Source organism: Triturus cristatus, chromosome 7, assembly GCF_964204655.1.
Source record: "Triturus cristatus chromosome 7, aTriCri1.1, whole genome shotgun sequence".
Classification (NCBI taxonomy): Eukaryota; Metazoa; Chordata; class Amphibia; order Caudata; family Salamandridae; genus Triturus; species Triturus cristatus.
In genome coordinates this window covers 51,136,921-51,158,082 of record NC_140590.1, presented here as the reverse complement: position 1 = coordinate 51,158,082, position 21,162 = coordinate 51,136,921, and the positions used below count along the sequence as shown (strand labels likewise).

The 21,162-nt window shown below is 48.9% G+C and overlaps 1 protein-coding gene across 1 annotated transcript in view; it reads right to left on the bottom strand.

The window, feature by feature from the left end:
• Positions 1-21,162, bottom strand: part of GRIK5 (glutamate ionotropic receptor kainate type subunit 5) — a 1,516,626-nt gene that overhangs the window by 175,752 nt on the left and 1,319,712 nt on the right. The window contains exons 12-15 of the mRNA XM_085615595.1: positions 17,751-17,855; positions 16,834-16,941; positions 16,133-16,336; positions 14,074-14,187 (exon numbers count right to left, since the gene is read on the bottom strand). Of these exons, the coding sequence (XP_085471721.1) occupies positions 14,074-14,187; positions 16,133-16,336; positions 16,834-16,941; positions 17,751-17,855 (531 nt within the window). The remainder of the gene's footprint in view (positions 1-14,073; positions 14,188-16,132; positions 16,337-16,833; positions 16,942-17,750; positions 17,856-21,162) is intronic.

Sequence of the window (21,162 nt, the reverse complement as noted above, 5' to 3'; positions counted from 1 at the left end):
GATTGTTGGAATTTTATTTGTTATACTACACCCGTCTCCTTTCCTTATTTAACCCATGTTTGTTCATAGAGATTGATAATTGCCTCCAGGAGTTTGGTTGGGGCATGCCAGCTTTTCATTTTAGCCCATAGCTTAGCTCTCGGTACTTATTTAACCCCTTCGCTGCGGCGGGAATTCCGCCGCAGCGCTGGGGGGTGCGGGGGGGCAGCGTGGTGGCGCTGTGCTCATGACGGAGCCACTCCGTCATGAGCCACGGTTGAGCTGTGCTCATGACAGAGCGGTTCCGTCATGACTCCGCCCAGTTGCGTTGTCCCCCCGCACAGGCGGGGAAACAGCGCCGCGTGGGCGGAGCGGCCGCCAACGGTCGTGGCATGACGGAACCGCTCCGTCATGAGCACACGGCAACCGTGGCTCATGACGGAGCGGTTCCGTCATGAGCGGGGAAGGGGTTAATGCTGCTTTGAGATCTACAAAGCACGCGTACAGAGTGCTAGATTTTGCTCAGGCTTGGTAGGCTAAAAGAATGACCGCAGAGATGTTTGTGAGGATGCCCATCCCTACCTGGAATCCGGTTTGAGTATTTGGTATCAGGTTTGTTTGGCTGTGCCGATTTTCCAAGTCTACCAACAGATTTGATGCGTACATCTTCGCCTCAACGTCAATTTAGTGCTATCAATCTGTAATTGGACGGGTCAGAGCGTGCACCCGTTTTGTATATTGGGTGTAGGATGCTTCCTCTCCAGGAGTCAGGAATCGTGCTGGTCTCTAAAATGTGAATGAAAAGAGGAGTGAGGCGGCCAGACCAAAATGGTGGATCTTGTCAGATTAAAGCATTTGGCAAGCCGTTGGGCCCAGGTGCCCCCTCGGATCTTAATTTTTTATGATTTTCGATACCTGCTGCTGTGAAATTCACGGGGAGAGTTCCTGTGATTTTGACCTGGTTGTATCCTGGACTGTTAGTTCACAGTTGTCCTCCTTCCCTGTTGATTTTCCAAGATTCGTGAGTGAAACTGCGTTGTATGTGACTTTAATATGGGCTCTCCATGTCGCCTCCTTTATATCTGAGTTGTAGTGTCATTTCTTGCCATTTAATAACTGGTTGATGGTTTCCCAGAAAAGTTTGGAATCTCTTTGTTTGCTGGCGTGGAGGAGTTTCACCCAAAATTGTTCTTTATACTCTTTCTTGGCTGCCTTAATGTCCTTTTTTAGGTCTTTTTTTTATTCTTGCTATTGACATGAGGATTTCCTGGGAAGGTTCTGAGCCCCGAGTTCGCAGTAGTCTTAAGTGTTTGTTCAATTGTTTTTGTTTTTTTTGTCCTTAGGTTGTTAGTGTACCAAGCTGCCCCTGTTGGTCTACCTACTTTATGACCATTGCTCTGTCTGGAGAATGTTTTGGTTAGCTCACAGATGAATGACTCCCAGGCTGTTATTCGCAGCGGTTCAACTTCGAATCCCTCCAGTAGTCTGGTGCATGTCCCCATGATGTCACCTTAGCTGTCCTTTTTCCAGGTGAGACGCTTTAAGTTGTAACATTGAGTTGATAGAGACAACGCATTGTCTTGGCCTGATCTTTCAGTAGTTGTGAGCAATGTGAAAGTTTGAGGATGATGTTGGCTTTCTGCCCTTTCTTTTATTTGGAATTGCGAAATAAGAGGAAGAAGGTTGTGGTCCGTGAATGTGTAATCAATAATTGAACCTGTTTTGTGTGTTACTCTTGTGAATGCTGCAGGTCTGTCTGTCTGCCCTCCTCCATTGAGCGCGCACATTGAGAGGTTGTCCAGACGAGCCGCACATCTCTGTCACGCCGTTTTGTGGCCTGTGTGCAGCCTGGTATATTTTTTTTCTGCCATGTAGCAGGTTCATATTGAAGTCTCCGGACAGTATTGTGTTGGCTTGTGGGTAAACGAGTTTTAATGTTACTAGGGTTGCTATTAGATTCTTGGTTCTTGGCCCCTTTTATTTAGACGCGGGTGGATATAAATGTTCAATATTAGCAGGGTTATAGAGGGCAAAACGTCTAGTTTAATGCATAGCATCCAAGAGGAGTCGAGATCTATAACTGAAACTTGCCATAGGATGTCTGTCGAGATAAAAATAGAAAGGCCGCCTTTTGCTCTCCCGTGCTTTGTGTCTCTCTTGGCAGGGTTCAAAAATTCCTTGTAGCCTGCTATTGATGAGTGTTTGTCTGCCATGTTTCTTGGAGAAGAAGTATGTCGTACTGTAGAATAAAATCCACAAAGTCGGCTTCTTCTAGTTTTGTGTTTAGGCCATTCACATTCCAGGAACAGATCTTACATCCCTGGATCGGTTTAGTGTCCTTGCTCAGTTTTGTTTATGCCATTCCGTGGATGGTTGGAGAAGTAGTCATCTGTCGGGTACCAGAGGACTTGGCTGCTTCGGGATGAGCGAAGGTGATGGTAATTCTCCTTGCATATTGACCAGTGCCGTTTATTAAACTGTGATCGTCCAGGCCTTTAGCACCTTTTAAAATGCCCTCTGTCTGTTTGAATTGTTATAGCGGGCTTAGGTAACAGGGGTGTCGGCCTTTTTTAGCTCAATGCCCCATTTGGTGAATGTCTCCTTCTGCCACCAGATCTGCTCGATAAAGGAGTTATTGGACAATGTAGCTGTGGTCATTTCTTGTCTGATGAGGTTGGGATTGGGTTTGAACTCTATGCTTTCCAGATCACTGGTATTGATGTGGCTCAGGGAAGGAAGAGCTTTAAATAATTTTAGTAGTGCGCTTCTGTTAAGAATATCATGTGTTCCCCTCGAGGCTTAATGGGGATCAAGTCTATCTTGTGGCTCTTGTTTGAAGGATCAAATCGTCGTTCCTTTTCTGAGCTCCTTTCAGTAGTTGCATTGACCATAGTAATCTCCACATGGTTTGAAGGCAGGTTCGGGTGATCTTGTGTGTTATTTTGTAGATTGATTCCGAGATTCGTTGCTGGGTTGGCCTCATTGCCTCCCGAGCAGTGTCTGTTTGTTGTTGCAGTGTTGCGCCTCTCTTCTCTGGTGATTAGCTTGGTCATGATGGCCTCCTGAGGGCAAAATGGACTGATTTTCGCCCTTGATGTTACTGTGGTATTTGTGATTTGGGTGGTCTGAGTTATTGAATTGTTTTTCTCTCGCCCATCAGAGGGCTTGAACATGCTATATATTTTTGTTAATGGAGATCTTTCCCTGGTATGTTGGTTTTGGCTGCTTGAGGCAATGGACGGGTTAGTAGGTGGGATAGTGTACTCCTCAGTGCTATCTGCGTTCATAATAGTTTGTTTAGCGTGGTCTTTACTTTTGTTTCTGTCAGAATAATAGTTATGTTTGATCCCTGTCCAATTAGTTTGCTTTTCCTAGATTTTCTCAAGCGTTTTCTCTACCGGTTGTTTAATGAGGTTGTTGCTTGGATTTGACTTGCTGGTAATTGTAAATATTGGTCGGTGGACGATGTGTCTAGTACACCTATATTACCACCATTGCTTGGTGATTTGAGTGTGGATGAACTTCCCTGTGCTGGGGCTTTATCAATCCCTATTTCTCTTGAGTTTTGCCCTCTGGGAGTCCTAGCAAAAGACACACAATTGATGGACGGAATGCAGAACAAATCAAAACATTCTCCCCCAGTAAAGAGATCTGGATTAACTCCATCATTCTTTTGCTCACCATGCCACCCCAGTTTAGACCTGGCCATATGCAAATCAGTCTTGACCCTGTGCCTCATGGGAACAGTCTAGCCCAAACTGCCAAGCCAGGTCCTCCCTGGACCGGAAACAAGCATCCTAGGACCAGTTTCGGGGTTTCACCCCTCTTCAGCCAGGATAGCTTGAATCCAGTGGCACAGTGAGCCCTGGACCTATGTCTAGACATACCCGGAGCACTTAGGACGAGAAAGCAAAAGACACACAATTGATGGACGGAATGCAGAACAAATCAAAACATTCTCCCCCAGTCAAGAGATCTGGGTTAAAGAGTCCGAGGGCATGCCTGATCCTCTCTCCTTAATACGTCTTTTTCTTGCTCAATTGTCATTGCAGTCTTGGATGGGGTATCCCTGGTTGTCCCCAACAATTCTGACATTAGGGTTGGAACCAGTGCTAATTTATTGATTAATTGAGTGCAGTGGCAGTGGCACATTTGATATGTTGTTTCCCGGTCTCGCTGGAACTTCGTGATCATCTCGTTAAAACTGTGCAACGTTTGTTCAACCTCCTGGACATAGGTTGCTAGGATATTTAAGAGTTCTACTTGGGTTTTCTGCGTGGTAAATCATTGCTTTTCCAATGGTATCCATGGAGTTTAGCAAGTGGAGCCAACCCGAGGATGTTGGTGAACGAATTGATTCTTCTGTGTGTGAACAAACTGGTCGTTCACGTTGGAGTAGATAGTCCGGAGAGTCCAGGATCCTGTTTGATTGTTAATTTATTTGTAAGGGTGATGTAGTGGGAGTTGTTTGGGTTTTTTGGAGTTTAAATTGTGTGTAGTCGCTTAGTTTGTGGTGCAGTAATTCCTGACCGGGTTGGTGTGCCGTTTCCAATGAAAGGAATGATAGGTCGAGATTATCTTGCTCATGAGCATTTATTTTGGCAAAACCCGGCTGATCTGGGAGTGATGAGGCTGCCAAGAAAGTGTGTGTATCGCCAAAAGGGCTGAGGATGTATATATCTTCTGGCGTTTTGGATCAGCCTCTTTTTTTTCAAATGGTGTTTGTTGTTGCTGCTGCAGTTGCTGTACATCTGGAGGAGGTGAATGACTGCGAATGAATGCCTCAATGACTTGGAGGTTATGTCTTTGGTAGGTTTCCGGAGAATGAGGGACTTTTGTTGTTAATGGCTGCGAGCCTGGGACTTCTCTGTTCAAGGCATGCTGAGCATCTGATCCCTTATCCTGGTGTCCTTTCCTTTTGTTCTTACAGCTGTTATTACAACTGTCATAAGGGAAGTTCTTGTTAAACTCGCTTTGAAAGTCTGCGATGCTGTTATTTGAATTGATGTGTTTTGGGACCGTGGGACCATTGCAGTCCTGGTTTTTCTTGGTGGAGATTTTACTGCATACTTTCAAGAAGTCTATGATCAGCGCCCGTTTGCTACTGTTTGGGCATGAGTTGTGCCATGCCGATACTGATGATACAACTTTGTTGTTTCCTTCGCCATCGGCGTGTGGGGTGGACTCTGACTTTCTTTGAGGTGGTTGGCATAATTGTTGCAGTTGCTGTGGTTGAAAGATCATGCTCAAACGGCTCTTCTTTGTTAAATCTCCCTGGCTCTGAGAGGTTCCGTGCCTCCGACTTTGTTCCGGGTGATTTGTTGGTTTGGTCCATACCCAAAGCACCCTCCTTTTTATCTTCACCTCTTGTTCTCCCCGACGTCATAACAGATTAGTTCTCACCAACCTGATTAGTTAAGGCCACTAGGAGGTTCTCAGTCAAAGAAATGGCACACTTAAAGGAACCCGCTCTGTGAGGAGAGAGCGAGGCAGACACCCATCACCTGCCTACCTGCTTGCTCTCTATACCTCTCTGCCTCTCGTACGTGGACTTCCCTGCGACCCCCAAGTGAGGTGCCAGCTGAAATGCGCCTGACTGTAGCGCAATACCGTGGTGTGGTGGTGCAGTGGTGGTGGCGGTGGGTTGGTGTATTGGGTTGGAGCGGTAACTCGGAACGTACTCAAGCCAGCTGCGGAGCGGTGGTGGGGCGATGGCGGTGACAATGCTTTGGACAGTAGGTTGGAGCAGGGACACTGGGGCGACTCAGGCCAGTGAGCCCAACCCCCGAAGAGAAAGGTGGTGACTGCAGAGGCTGCGACATCTGGTATGTGGCCGAAAGCCCTATGTGGAGTAGCAGGGGTAAAGGCCGGGCCAGGGACAGGGGTAGAGAGGGTTAGATAGGAGCACAAGAGCAGGGCACGCTGGGGCACCACAAGCCGCACCCAACCTAGTTGGGCTGCTTCCACGGGCATGCCTAAGCACTTCACTCTGCAGCCACCACTAAAGGTGGCCGCGCTCTCGTTCTCTCGTTCCCGCTCTCACCGCACATACACTCATGCTTGCTTTTCTGCGCCTGCGAAGTCCTCCGCCAAGTCCGCTGAAGTCCAGCCGACCAGGTCCGGAGGGTAGAGTGGCGCCCCCAAGCCAAGCTGGTCCTTGCTCCTCACAGGCTCCTCACGGACCTCTCACGTGCCCTTTCACCAGCACCAGTACAGCAGCATCCAATTGGTTCTCTGGTAGCGCTATGTGTCGACGCCTGTGCGAGTGCTGCGGGCCAGGTACGATGCGTTTGACTAGCGAGTCTTCAGGTCATGGAATCTTTGGAGCCAGCCTTTGGGACAAGCGAGCCTTCAAGTCACTGAGGGCTTTGTTGCCAACCTCTGGGACTAGCGAGCCTTCAGGTCACTGAGTCTTTGGATCCAGCCTCTGGGACTAGCGAGCCTTCAGGTCACTGAGCCTTTGGAGCTAGCCTTTGCCACTAGCGAGCCTTCAGGTCACTGCGCCTTTGGAGCCAGCCTTTGGGACTAGCGAGCCTTCAGGTCACTGCGCCTTTGGAGCCAGCCTTTGGGACTAGTGAACCTTCAGGTCACTGCGCGCCTTTGGAGCCAGCCTCTGGGACTAGCGAGCCTGCAGGTCACTGAGCCTTTGGAGCCCGCTTCTGGGACTAGTGAGCCTGCAGGTCATCGAGCCTTTGGAGCCAGCCTCTGGGACTAGCAAGCCTTCGGGTCACTCATCCTTTGGAGCCAGCCTCTGGGACTAGCGAGCCTTCAGGTCACCGGGCCTTTGGAGCCAGCCTCTGGGACTAGCAAGCCTTCATGTAACTGAGCCTTTGGAGCCAGCCTCTGGGACTAGCGAGCCTTAAGGTATCTGAGCCTTTGGAGCCAGCCTCTGGGATTAGCGAGCCTCCAGGTCACTGAGCCTCTGGAGCCAACCTCAGGGACTAGCGAGCTTTCAGGTCACTGAGCCTTTGGAGCCAGCTTTTGCCACTAGCGAGCCTTCAGGTCACTGTGCCTTTGGAGCCAGCCTCTGGGACAAGCGAGCCTGCAGGTCACTGAGCCTTTGGAGCTAGCCGCTGGGACTAGCAAGCCTGCAGGTCACTGCGCCTTTGGAGCCAGCCTCTGGGACAAGCGAGCCTGCAGGTCACTGAGCCTTTGGAGCTAGCCGCTGGGACTAGCGAGCCTGCATGTCACTGAGCCTTTGGAGCTAGCCGCTGGGACTAGCGAGCCTGCAGGTCACTGAGCCTTTGGAGCTAGCCGCTGGGACTAGCGAGCCTGCAGGTCACTGAGCCTTTGGAGCTAGCCGCTGGGACTAGCGAGCCTGCATGTCACTGCGCCTTTGGAGCCAGCCTCTGGGACAAGCAAGCCTGCAGGTCACTGAGCCTTTGGAGCTAGCCGCTGGGACTAGCGAGCCTGCAGGTCACTGAGCCTTTGGAGCCAGCCTCTGGGACAAGCGAGCCTGCAGGTCACTGAGCCTTTGGAGCTAGCCTCTGCGAAGCATCAAGTCAAACATGTTAATCTTTTATTTCAAACATACTTTTATTGGCATTTAGAATATACCACAATGCATAACATCAAATCCTGCATCGCATGTCAATCTTTTAGTTTGTGCTTGAAAGCAAATCTGAGTTAGCATCTTGAAGTAATTTGTTTTGTCTGCTGTGGTTATAGCTAGATGAGCTTCTAATGCTTTTGGAAGTCTACCTACAGGGCCAAGATTTCTGGTATCCTTGAGATGATACTGGTGCTGCTGTAAATCTGATCTTCTCTTCTAGTTTCAGGGAAAGGACCATTCTCAGGATCTCGACCATCACCAGGAGCTCACGCGTTGGAACTGGAAAGTGTGGAGAGTCCACTTCATGTTGAAGTTTGTACCTAGAGTGATGCACCTGGTGGCCTTCTCTGTCCCGGTCCTGGTAGATGCTCCACCACCCTCTGGTCCCAGGAGCTGTGGCTAATCACCTGTCCATGTCGAATCCCCAGTAATCTCAGAGTCAACACCATTCTTGGAACTCGTACTTTCATTGTGGAGGCCTGCTCTGGGCTGGGCGCGACAGAACGACTGCGACACTACTCACGGCAGCATTGGCTTTCCATCGTGTCATAGCCCATGCACCTGGCACTCATCTTGCGATGTACGTATAGAGGAGATGGTCAGTCCTGGAAGCTGAGCAGTACACAAACATGTATAAGCTTCTCTACTACATACAGAACGCGTGCTGCAACCACATATGTACCTGAATCCAGGCATGTTTTACTTTCAGGACATGTGTAGCAGTGCTAAAATACACAAATATGACAGATAAGTGTCAACAACCAGCCACCGTCGACTTGGCATTTTCATGCTGTAGTTTCAAAGATGAAATGCTTCTCTTTCTCAGGTAAGTCGTGGTTCCCTTGCTCGGTAAGTCTGAAGCCCATGCCTGCCTTTTTATAACAGTACAGCATACTCCGGTGTAATTTAGGATCTAGTACCCCCCGCCCCAACAGTTGACGCTGTATTTCGTCATGCTGCAAATGTCCACCTTGGACTGTTTGTCTCACCTTCAACAGCGCAGAGCCATTTTAGGATTACACATTGTTCTGTCCCATGTTAGGCCATGCTCATTCACATCACAGGTCTGCCTCAGTGCAGCTTGCCACGCATCCTTTGAGATGACGTGGTTCTCTCTCTCTCTGGTAAGTGCTTGCTCACACGTCAAGCCTAACACTACTTGTCTTGCTCTAACAGTACTGTGAGTGAAAATACAATTTTCAGGTCACATAGTTTTCTAATACTCAGTTGAACCATAGCGTGCCTCCCCGTCTAATGAACATACATGTAAATTCAATCAAGTTTGATAATTTACAGGTAACATAACATGATTATTTGTAAAGCGCACGTTCACCCTGAGGTATCTTGATGCTGAATAACATATGTTTATTGTTACCCAACTCAGTGGTACTCAATTTATCGACCTTAGATGGATAGATGAAAGGCTGAGTGGACACAACAGGATTTGAACCTGTGACCATGAGGTCGAACACAGGCCCCTGCAATGGACGCATTAGTCCACTGAGCCACCAGACCAAGGTAATAAGGCCCTGCACCCGTACTAACACCTAGTCGGCTCTCTTACTTCAGTAACACTTTGCATAAGTTCTTTTGTTATTCCTATTTTTTAAGTAACTGCTCAGAAAATAAATGAATAATTGTCCATTCCTAGACCTTGAGTCAGAAATACCTACCACTGCTTTCAGGGCCGGCTTTAGGGCAGTGCGATCGGTCAATCAATCAATCAATCATAGCATTTGTAAAGCACACTACATACCCGTGCGGGTTTCAATGCGCTGGGGGGGGGGGATTTCGGGAGTGCTGCTACTGCTCGAAGAGCCAGGTTTTGAGGAGTCTTCTGAAGTTCAGCAGGTCTTGGGTCTGCCGTAGGTGGATGGGGAGGGTGTTCCAGGTCTTGGCGGCGAGGTGGGAGAAGGATCTGCCGCCGGCGGTCACTCTTCGGATGCGGGGGACTGTGGCGAGGGCGAGGTCGGCGGAGTGGAGCTGGCGGGTGGGGGTGTAGAAGCTGAGTCAACTGTTAAGGTACGCTGGTCCGGTGTCATGGAGTGCCTTGTGTGAGTGGGTGAGGAACTTGAAGGTTATCCTCTTGTTGACAGGGAGCCAGTGCAGGTCTCTCAGGTGGGATGTGATGTGGCTGCGGCGATGGATGTCGAGGATCAGACGTGCAGAGATGTTCTGGATGCGTTGAAGCCGTTTCAGGAGTTTGGCCGAGGCTCCAGCGTAGAGGGCGTTTCCGTAGTCCAACCTGCTGCTGACGAGGGCCTGGGTGACCGTTCTTCTCGTTTCGGTGGGGATCCACTTGTAGATCTTGCGGAGCATGCGGAGGGTGTTGAAACAGACAGAAGAGATGGCGTTGACCTGCTTAATCATGGAGAGGGTGGAGTCGAGGATGACCCCTAGGTTGCGTGCGTGGTCGGTGGGTGTTGGAGCAGTTCCCAGTGCAATCGGCCACCAGGAGACGTCCCAGGCCGAGGGGGTAGACCCGAGGATGAGGACCTCAGTCTTGTCCGAGTTCAACTTCAATCAGCAGTTCCTCATCCATTTGGCAATGGCCTTCATTCCTTCGTGGAGGTTGGCTTTGGCAGTGTGGGGGTCCTTGGTGAGGGAGAGGACCAGCTGGGTGTCATCGGTGTAGGAGATGATGTTGAGGTTGTGCAGTCGGGCGACGTGGGAGAGTGGTGCCATGTAGATGTTAAACAGCGTTGGGCTGAGGGATGAGCCCTGGGGAACGCCGCAGATGATCTCGGTGGCTTCGGAGTGGAAGGGGGAGAAGGATGCTCTGTGTTCTGCTGGAGAGGAAGGAGGTGGTCCAGTCCAGGGCCTTCTCTTGGATCCCGGCATCGTGGAGGCGTGTGCATAATGTGCGGTGGCAGACCGTGTCGAAGGCGGCTGACAGGTCAAGGAGGATGAGGGCCGCGGTCTCTCCGTTGTCTAGTAGGGTCCTGATGTCATCGGTGGCGGCGATGAGGGCAGTTTCGGTGCTGTGGTTGCTGCGGAACCCGGACTGGGACGGGTCCAGGATGCTGTTCTTCTCGAGGTAGCGGGTCAGTTGTTTGTTGACGGTCTTCTTGATGACCTTCGCCGGGAACGGGAGCAGGGAGATGGGCCGGAAGTTCTTGAGGTCCTTAGGGTCCGCCTTGGGTTTTTTGAGTAAGGCGTTGATCTCGGCATGCTTCCAGCTCTCCGGGAAGGTTGCTGTCTTGAAGGAAATGTTGATGGCTTTCCGGAGATGGAGTGCGATGGCGGTGCTGGCTTTGCCGAAGATGTGGTGTGGGCATGGGTCTGACGGAGAACCAGAGTGGATGGTGTTCATGATCTTGATGGTGTCGTCGTCGTTTATGTTGGTCCAGGAGAGCAGGCGGTTGGTGCGGATGGTGGTCGTGGGGGCGGAGGTCTCAGTGGTTGTCGGGGCGATCGTGGCGTTGAAGCTGTCGTGCATGTCTGCGATCTTGCGGTGGAAGAAGGTGGCCAGCAAGTCGCACAGGTCTTGCGAAGGTGGGATGTCATTGGAGTTGGAGCTGGGGTTGGAGAGTTCCTTCATGATGTTGAAGAGCTCTTTGCTGTTGTGTGCGTTGTTGTTTAGGCGGTCTTTAAGTGAGGCCCTTTTGGCGGATCTGATGAGGTGATGGTGTCTGCGAGTGGCGTTCTTGTGGGCTGCGTAGCTGTCTGGTGTTCGTTCACGGTGCCAGGTCCTCTATAGCTTTCGGCAGGTTTGCTTGGAGGCCTGGAGGTCTTCAGTGAACCAGCTGGCTTTCTTGCTGGTGTGGTTGTTGGAGAATTTCTTGTGCGGGGCAAGGGTGTTGGCATAGTCGTCGATCCACTGAGGTTGCGGGCGGCAGTGTCGGGGTCGGTGGGGTCGGCGGGTGGTCTCCGGACAAGGGTGGTGGTTAGCTGGTCTTCGGTGACTTTGCTCCAGCAGCGGCGAGGCATCTTTTGGGTGCGGTGGTGCTTGGTGGTTTTCCGGAATGTGAAGTGGATGCAGCAATGGTCGGTCCAGTGGAGTTCCGTGGTGTGGCTGAAGGTGACGTGGGAGCTTGCGGAGAAGATGGGGGTCAAGCGTGTGGCCGGCGGAGTGGGTGGGTGTTGTGACGAGTTGTCTGAGATGTCTGAGTCTGAGGTTGGCGATCAAGGTGGTGGAGTTGGTGTCGTTGTTGTTCTCGAGGTGAAAGTTCAGGTACCCGAGGAGGATGTAGTCCGTGGAGGCGAGGGGGTGTGTGCTGACGAAGTCGGCGATGCAATCGCTAAACTGTGGTCAAGGTCCGGGGGTCTGTAGACGAGGGTTCCTCTGGGGGTGGTGTTGGGGTCGGTGTGGATCTGGAAGTGCAGGTGTTCAGCGGTGCTGAGGGTTTCATCGGTGTTGATTGAGACTCTGAGAGTGTTCCTGTGGACGATGGTGATTCCTCCTCCTACTCCATTGGTGCGGTCCCTGCGGGTGATCTTGTAGCCTTCTGGCGACGTCTGGGGAGGTTGAGTCGAATAGGTCCCAGAGTTCAATGGCGTGTTTGCGGGCGGAGCGGGTGTTGAGAAGAATGCAACTGAGGTGGTTGGGTTCTTTCCTGGACGGTGGGTTGGCGGCCCGGATGCTGGTGAAGCTGCAGTTTCGGCAGGAGAAGGGTCCTTGGGTGCGCTTCGGGGCAGCCAAGCAGCAGGTGCGTGATCATCCGGTGTTGAGTGTGAGGAGGGTGCTGGCATCGTACTGGTGTCTGATGTTGTGGTGGTCGCGGGGACTAGGGGTTCTGGCGCTCGGCGCGGTCCAGGCACGGACGGGCGCAGAAGGGCTTGCCTTAGGCGTGGCTGCACAGCGGCTGCCATAAGAAGGGAAGGTGGGAGGGAGGAGCAGCTGGGAGGGGGGAGAGGACGAATGGGCGAGCAGGGGGGCGGGGCCGCAGGGGACGCATCGGGGGGAAAAACAGGAGGGAACAGAAGGCAAGAGGCACAGAAACGATCACAGAACAACAATTGGAACAAAAGACAGTACAAATGACATTGAAAGAAAGAAAGGCAGTTTAAACAGAAAGTTGGTACAAATACCAACAAGCAATGGGAGGGCGGGGCCGCAGGGGACACAGCGGCAGGAAAAGCGGGGGGGGGAAACAGAAGGCAAAAGGCAAAGGCACATAAACAAAATGCAGTACAAATGACAGTGAAAAAAAGAAAAGTAATTTAAACAGAAAACAGTACAGATACCAGAAAGCAGACCTACTGCCTACCACTGGCCATCAGGGATGAGGCAAAGGTAGTAGCCTGCGGGTGGAGGCGGGCCTCAAACCTGGTCAGCAGCAGCAGCAGCTGGGCACAGAGCACGGGCGCGGACAGGTGGAGCTGCGTGGCATGGGGAGAGACTTGCCTGGACACAGGGTCAAGGGTCGCTCTCTTCACCGTGCAGCGGCTGCCATAAGAAGGAGAGGTGGGAGGGAGGAGCAGCTGGGAGGGGGAGCGGACGAATGGGCGAGCGGGGGGGCGGGGCCACAGGGAACGCAGCGGCGGGAAAAATGGGAGGGAACAGAAGGCAAGAGGCAAAGGCACAGAAACGATCACAGAGCAACAATTGAAACAAAATGCAGTGCAAAGGAAAAAAAGAAAATTAATTTAAACAGAAAACAGTACAGATACCAGAAAGCAGACCTACGGCCTACCACTGGCCACCAGGGATGAGGCGCAGGTAGTAGCCTGCGGGTGGAGGCGGGCCTCGACTCTGGTCAGCAGCAGCGGCAGCTGGGCACAGAGCACGGGCGCGGACATGTGGAGCTGCGTGGCGTGGGGAGCGACCTGCCTGGAAACAGGGTCAAGGGTCGCTGTGGATCGGTGTGGCTGCACTAAGCGCTGTCCTGTGGAGGGGGCACTGAACTCAGGGGGAGAGCTGTGTTTAGGAATAACTTATGATTGGAGAGATGAGGGTCACTTTAGCCAATGGGAGTGAGAGACTCTGAGAAGGTAGTCATGGGTTGGGGTGGTCCAAAAATGATTGTCGCACCGGGTGCCGCCAGCGCTAAAGACGGCCCTGCCTGCTCTGAAGCCCTGCACAGTGCATCACACTCCTTCCTGAGCCCTTTCTCCGGACTAGTGACAAGCTGCAGTGGCTTCATCTTTACTAGCCAAACTCAAACCTTACCACCAAACTTGATCCTTCAGCAGCCAATAATAGCAAGACTTTGACAAACCCCTAAATCTCAGCAAATCCAGTTTTACCTGGATCTGTCTATGTCAGACTAAATCCCAGACTGACCACGAATGGGAAGATTGTTGCGACCACATGATCATAGGACATACGTCCGGTGATCACTGTAAGAGAAGGGAAGGAAATCACTGACACAGGATTACCGGAGTGACCACCATGGATTCCACTAACATAGACTGTACCATGAGCTAATGACTTGTCATTGGTAGATGGGATGTACCATGAGCTCTATAAAGATGAAACGACTAACATGGGATACACCACGAGGACATGGTGTGTACTGTATGCACCTTTTATAGGGCGTTGTTACCAATGGACATAACAGACACAGTTCTAACAGGGGATTCATCACTTTGGAACATACCATGTGCACTCGGTACAAGATGCTGATTCCAAGCGTCATGAAGGGTTTGGAGAAGTCGATCACCTTCTCCCGCTCTGCGGTGATGGTGAAGGCTGCCACGGCCAGGTCTGCTTTCTGGAAGAGAGAGAAAAGACAAAACCCTCTTGTTACGCAACACTCAGAACATGAACCTATCCATCCTATGACCTTATTGAAGTCTCTGAAGATACTCATTAACTATGTGAACTTCTTTAAAATTCTCAAAGAAGTTAACAGCTGTAGGACTGATTCTGAACTTTATCAACGACTTTGATGAGAGTCATCACCCATTTAAACAACCTGGCACTCTCAAGAGAGTCACCATCTCTGTGATCTTAACGGACACTCCAGTGGAACCCAGAAACTAGATGTTTTAACCACGTCTGGAAAAGGGTCTAATGACCTTTATCATAGATGATCAAGAAACTCAGAAAAAGGTGCGCTCCACGAGAACTAGTAGGAAATTCACAACAAAGCCTTGCTAACCGTGTGAGGTTCTCAGGAATTACAGAAAACTCCAATATGTTGTAGAACTCTTAAGAGACTCAAAAACTAAGACACTCAAGATAAACACAAAACCTTTGAATGTTTCCACCTCTGTGTGTTTGCTGTGGACTCTAAGATTCATTCAAACTGTGGGCTCAAGTATGACTCCCTAGGGAACCACCACTGTGAGCATGCCTAGAACTGCCAGGAATTTAATAAAAAATGAGTTTAATGGAGACTCTCTTGAGATGTCCTTAGTCTGTGAGCTTATCAAAAACTCTCAAGAGACTCACAGACGCTGTGAATTTATCAGATATTCCTATAGACTCACCACCTCTGTGAGCATCCGTAGAACTCCCAAGAAAATCATTACCACTGAGTTCATCGCAGACTCTCTCGAGAGTCACTATCTTTGTGAGCTTTACAAAACTTTAAGAATATTCAGGAAAAGTTTATTTATTAGAGAATCTCTAGAGACTCACAAATGATTTGAGCTTATCGAAGACCATCAAGAGACGCATAAAAACGGCATTAATCAAGACACCAATAGACTAAGAAACTCAGTGAGCAGAATTAGGACTCGAGAGAGAGTAATTAAACTAGAGTTTAACTGCGATTCTCTATAAATTCTCTGACTCTGTGAGCTTTTTACAACTCTGAAGAGGCAGATTGGAGATTCCCTAGAGGCTCGCCAACTCTGGAAAATTATCTTGGGCTCTCAAGGGACTGAGTGCACCTGTGACCATTACAGGCACTTGCCTGAGGGTCCCTGGCTGTGTGTATTTAAGACTGCAGAGATTCAATAAGGCTGTGAACATAGTAGAGGTTTCAGAGCTCACTTGGAAGTGCACAAAAGACTTGCCTACCCCGGGAGCCTGTACAGGACATAGTATGAATTCATGGGACTCGTGAGGCATGAGTACACATTGTACTCTAATCGCATAGACTGACAACTGCCTTGAGCTTGAGTAAGATTTTCACAACCTAGTCATGTGCATCTGAACCCCACAACAGAAACTCACACACCACCAGGACTTCTCTGGCATTGATAAAGAACTGAAGCACAGACGTCGTGGGCTTATTTGAGATTCATAACATGGACACATGTCTCCTGCTTACGTGTCTGAAACTTACAACATTTACTCCCATACCATGTCCTCGTCTGATACTCATAAAACAGATGTGAAACAAATGTGCTTGATCAATACAACTAAGTTCAAACCATGTGAGCTGACCTTCAACTAATTTTAAACTCACACAATTGACTCACAAAGCCTTTGTACACACTCAAATTGATTTACAAATAAATGACATATGACATATGTACAAACCATTTGTGCGTGTTTGGTTCTAAACTCACAGCATGATCCGAAAGTGTGTACCTTCATCTGAGGCTTGCATCATTGGCTCATGGTCCTTGTGTAGTCATCTGAGACAAGCAGCAGATACTCACATGTATGAACCCATCAACAGCAACTCACAAAGCATGTCTCATTTCCTGAAGTTAACTGTATCGGAAGCTTCACTTTCCCTTGTATGGGGCAGAGATGCGTACCCGGTTGATGAGCTCCCCGACCATGCCCGTCCAAGATCCATTGGGTTCCGGGGCCCCATAAAGTCCGTCGTCCACGAGTTTGATGTGATAGTGGAACTTCAGAATGTCGGATAGTTCCTTCAACATCTCCACACAGAAGCCCTCATATTGCTCATTGCCTTCATACTGTTGGAAGTTCCCTCTCCTCATGACATATGGGTTCTCCTGCGAGAAACAGTGAGGAAAAGGGTGAAATCTGCCAAAATATAGAGACTCTGTCTCAAAACACAGCACTTGGACATAATAATAATGTCACCTTGAATCACCAGCAATAATCAACACCAGTCATGTTCGACCAGCAATGACCACCAATTACCACAGTTACTTCCAACCAGAAATCACAAGATCGCTACCACCAGCAATCACCATTAGCTACTGTAAGTCATCTGCAATCAACACCCAACTAACACCGGAACACTAAAAAATATTTCATATTTTCATTTGGCAAGAGTAATGCCAGGTATTTATTCTCTGTGCAAAATAACTGTTGCTCAGGTACAGTGCCAGGATTATACTGTAACCAGACATAGTGCTAAATTGTTAATGTTCCATGCTGACAGGTCAATATACTACAGCCCTCAAGGAGCAGAGAAACCAGAGCCCTCACCCTTTTCTCTGGTCCCCTGCCTCCCGCCAGCTTCAACCATGCTTGAGGGACTTACCAGGATGGTAGTGATGACCAGCGTCTTGTTCTCCAGAGTCTCTGAGGTGTTGAGGTTCAGCGTGGTTGCATTCATTGCCAACGTCCGGTTCGAGTACCAGACCCCCACCTGCGTGGATGTACAACAATAGACTTGATTCCATTTTTAAGTGAGCGTCCTGAGTCTACCTGAGTCTACCATAACCATTAGAGCACAGTTCTCACCATCCTAGCATGCAAGAGACCACAAGACACATCTTATCTACCTTATATGACCTTATGGTAAAATGGGAACTCAGTCTACATATTCATTCAATCCCTAGTCTCACTGTCAAAAATGAACTCTAGCGGAGGAAGGGGAGATTTCTATCCTTGCCTATCCTTTCCTTGGTATCTGCGAGTTTTATAAGTGAGCAGGTAGGCAAGTTGATTTCAAAGAGATGGAAGCAGCCAATCAATGTTCTCTCCTCTCCCATAGCTTAAGGTTCCCTTAGAGAGGAGAAGGCTTCCAGCTGGAAAAATATTTGTGAACTAAATTTTCAATCAGAGGCAATATTGTGAACATCATAAACACTGTCAGTTGGTGTGAAGATGCTGGTGATTTCTGCACATGTCTCTGAGAGCCTTTGGATGCTTGCTGACACTTTAAGATATCACTGGAAGAAAATACCAATCTAATAATGTTTGGAAGGGCTTCTAGAAAAGATGGAAATGGCAGCTGGGAATGCTAATTCTGCTGCTACAATTTCCAAAGTATTGTTCAGAAAAATCCTAATCAGGGTTCAGGCAGTGATTATAATAGTCTGGGTTCTTACATTCTCCCCTGAAAGTGCTTTATGTGTGCCTAGAACCACCCTCTCTCTAATACCCCAGACACCAATCTAGACAAAGTGCAGCAGACCAGCCCTGCAATGAAGATGGAAGTGCTCTTTGGCTTACCTCTCTATGGCCATCTTTCGACTTCTCCAATATTCTAAGGGTGTAGTTCGTTCGCTGTCCTTTGCTGTTGAATTCCACCCTTCCCGTGAGTCCATCATGCTCTACCTGACAGGGGTTAGAAAGAAAGTAAATGAAGGAGGAGCCATGGCCTGAGGAAAAAGGGTGTCAATACCGAGAGGAGACAGATTTAAGGAGACAGAATCCAGGGCTCAGAAATGTTTGTGGGTGACCTCATATGAAAGAGTGATACATACCTAATGGTGTTGAAACATGGATAAGGAAGCAAATGGGAAAGCAGGCATGGTGTGACACACATGGGAAGAGAAACAATGTGGAAAGCAAAAACAGGAAGTGTCCTTAGAGGAAAGGAGACAGATCAGTATGGTGTATGCATAGGGTGAAGAATGTATGTATGAAAGAGGAGAGAGAGGAGAGTGAAAGAGAGACAGAGAGAGAGAGAGAGAGAGAGAGAGAGAGAGAGAGAGAGAGAGAGAGAGAGAGAGAGAGAGAGAGAGAGAGAGAGAGAGAGAGAGAGAGAGAGAGAGAGAGAGAGAGAGTGTGGAAATATGGATTTTTCTGGTCAGTTATGTCCCCTATCTTGGACCCCAACAGTTCTATGTGCATGTCACAAGTACCTGTGTGTTCCCTCCAGTTCCAGTTATAAAGACGCAAACACATGTGCGTCCACCGTCAACATGTCCTCTGTCAGATCCGCCATGAATAGGCCGGATATTCCATTCCTGAGTATGAAAAGCCACCGGCTTTATATGGTTCACTTATGCCATTTTACAGTCCAGGCAAGTAGGCCCTGATTCTGTCATCAAACTCTTCTTGCCTTCTGCCTCTGAAAGCTCCAGTCTGAGCCTGCATCTGTGACCATGAACTTTGTCTCATTCTCTGCGCGGCTCACGAAGCCTGACATCAGCCTATTCTCTGCCAAGAACTGTATTTCACCTTCGAATTATCTGCTTCCCCCTCAGCCGATGCATTCCTGCCTAGTAGCTTAAGTAAACATTCTTCCAGTTACCGAGCAAAAGGCCGGCTTCTCTGTCCTCATGCAAGTAATTCATAGCCTTGTTACCATGGAATATTCCTACCCCCTCGCATTTAGTGTAGACACTTAGACGCTTGTACATGCACGCACAGTCAGTATAGAATAGATTCTGTCCGAGAGTCCTTCTTTTATGGATAACATAGTTCTTTAAACATAGGATGTTAGATATGATTTGGGATTAGGTTGACTTGACCCCCCAGACTTCTTGTCTCCACATGTAGAGCTAAATGTCAAGTCCCCTTCACCCCCTAGTTACACGTCAATTACACGTCAGACTGCTGCGCGCGCATCCATGCCAAGTATTATCTTATAGATCCACCTATACATGACATCACAACCAATTATGTTCCTTTTTTCGCCTTATTACACCCATTTCTGGTTACGCAGAACAACTCGTCATTTTCCTTATCAATTGTTACGCCTACTGCATTTACTTCATTGTCATGTATGTACTATAAAAGTCATTTCTTGTCAATAAAGTGTGTGCTTCACTTCCTGAACCTTCGTGGTGACGGAACATTGGGAGCAACCGATTATAATCGAATTAATGGAATAAAGCCCATTCCGAACCTCTAATACCACGGATTCTGCCTCTCATTTTATTGAGCTATTTTACTATGTTCCTGTATCAAATTCAGTCCCGGTAAAGGAGAAATATTTACCACATGATGGCGCCCGAACAGGGACACTTTCTCATCTCACGCGCCGGCGGTGCGTTGCAGGCCCGGTCTCCTGCCACAGCTGGACGGACAATAACGCGTACCAGCAGGATTTCCTGTATCTCCCTCCGGTCAAGCGGGGGCGACTGAGACTGCGATCAACACCCAGACGAGGCGGTGAGAAGTGCGAAGTATCCCGACCAGAGCCTAGCTGAGAGAGCAAGATCCGAGGTATACAGAGACCCACCAGTCCGAAGTCAAGCCCAGTGTCCGACGAGTCGAGTCGAGTCGAGTCCAGTCTGGTTCAAGTTCAAGTTACTGAGGCCTTCCGTTTCCGAAGCTACCCGGTGAGTACCATTGCTGGGGAGGCATTTCTGACGTGCACATAGGTTGTGCCGGTCAAGACGGGTTTGGGTACACAAATCCGGTCTGCACTGTTTTAGCAGTGTATCTGTACTGTTTAGCAGTATATCAAGTATTCCGAAGTATTCCGAAGTGTCTAGTTATTGTCTAGTTATTGTCGAGAATTAAGCTTGGTGATTAGTTATGCAGACGATCATCATTGTTGTTTCAGTTAAAGGTTTAATGTTTAATGTTTAAAGTGTTTAAGTATGTTCTGTATATCGTGGTATGAATGACTGTTCATTATCGTGTTTATTGTATTAAGTCTGTTCAAATTCAAGTATCAGGTCAAAATCAAGTATAAGGTCAGTTCTCAATATGCCGCTCTTTTCGAAATTAAGACAGATCACTACCAGAAAAGGGGTTCTCGAAGAAGCCGTCCCTATTCCTCCTAGGGACACTCCAGGGCACTTTATGTATCACAAACATGGCTTAGACGCTATATTATTTCTTGATTTATGGGTAGACTATACCAAGGGATTACCAGAAAGTCAGAGGTGGCCCACAGCGGGGACCTGGGATGCAGAGTGCATCATGAAAGTCGAGGAAGAGTTATGGAAAAGGAAAGTCAGACAGTCACAGAAAGACGCCGTTGAATTATGGCGTAAAGAATCACATAGACGAACAGAAAAAGCACGTAGACAGGAAGAGAAGAGTAAAGAGAATTCCAATAAAGTTCGAGAGAATCCATTAATTGAGGAAGGTATCCGAGTGAAATCAGAACAAGTAGACAGACAAAGAAATGCCCTTATGAATGGTATGTATCCCCTTCTGGCCGAAGGATTACCTAAGGCTACTCCAGAAACACCAAAAGACTTGCCAACCCCATTGTTCCCAATAAAGGTACATCCTAAGGGGCATCCTAGAACCGCAGAAGATGTTTTTCTTTCCTCATATTTAGATGACGCAGCTCCCGAGTATGCTAATTCCGCCCCACATAGACCGCATACCAGGGAGGTTCAACGCCAAGATCCAGTGCCCGTATCCCTACAGCAACAAATCGAGTCACAAGTTCCGGCAAGCACATCTGTTTCTGTATCCGCTCCTACAGCTACTTCTATGGCTGTGTCCACACCTGTAGTTGCTGTGTCACGTTCGACGAATCCTTTTACACCCGACGCCCCAGATGGGGCCGCGGGAGGAGCTACCAATATCTTTTCTACGCCACCCAGAATAAATAAACTTACTTTTCAAGAGTCAGCGCATTCACGTACACCCAAACTCCTTAGTGCCCGTGCGCTTAAGGAACTTCTTATAGATTGTAGATATGACCCGGTGCCTGGAAAGGAGGACGAAA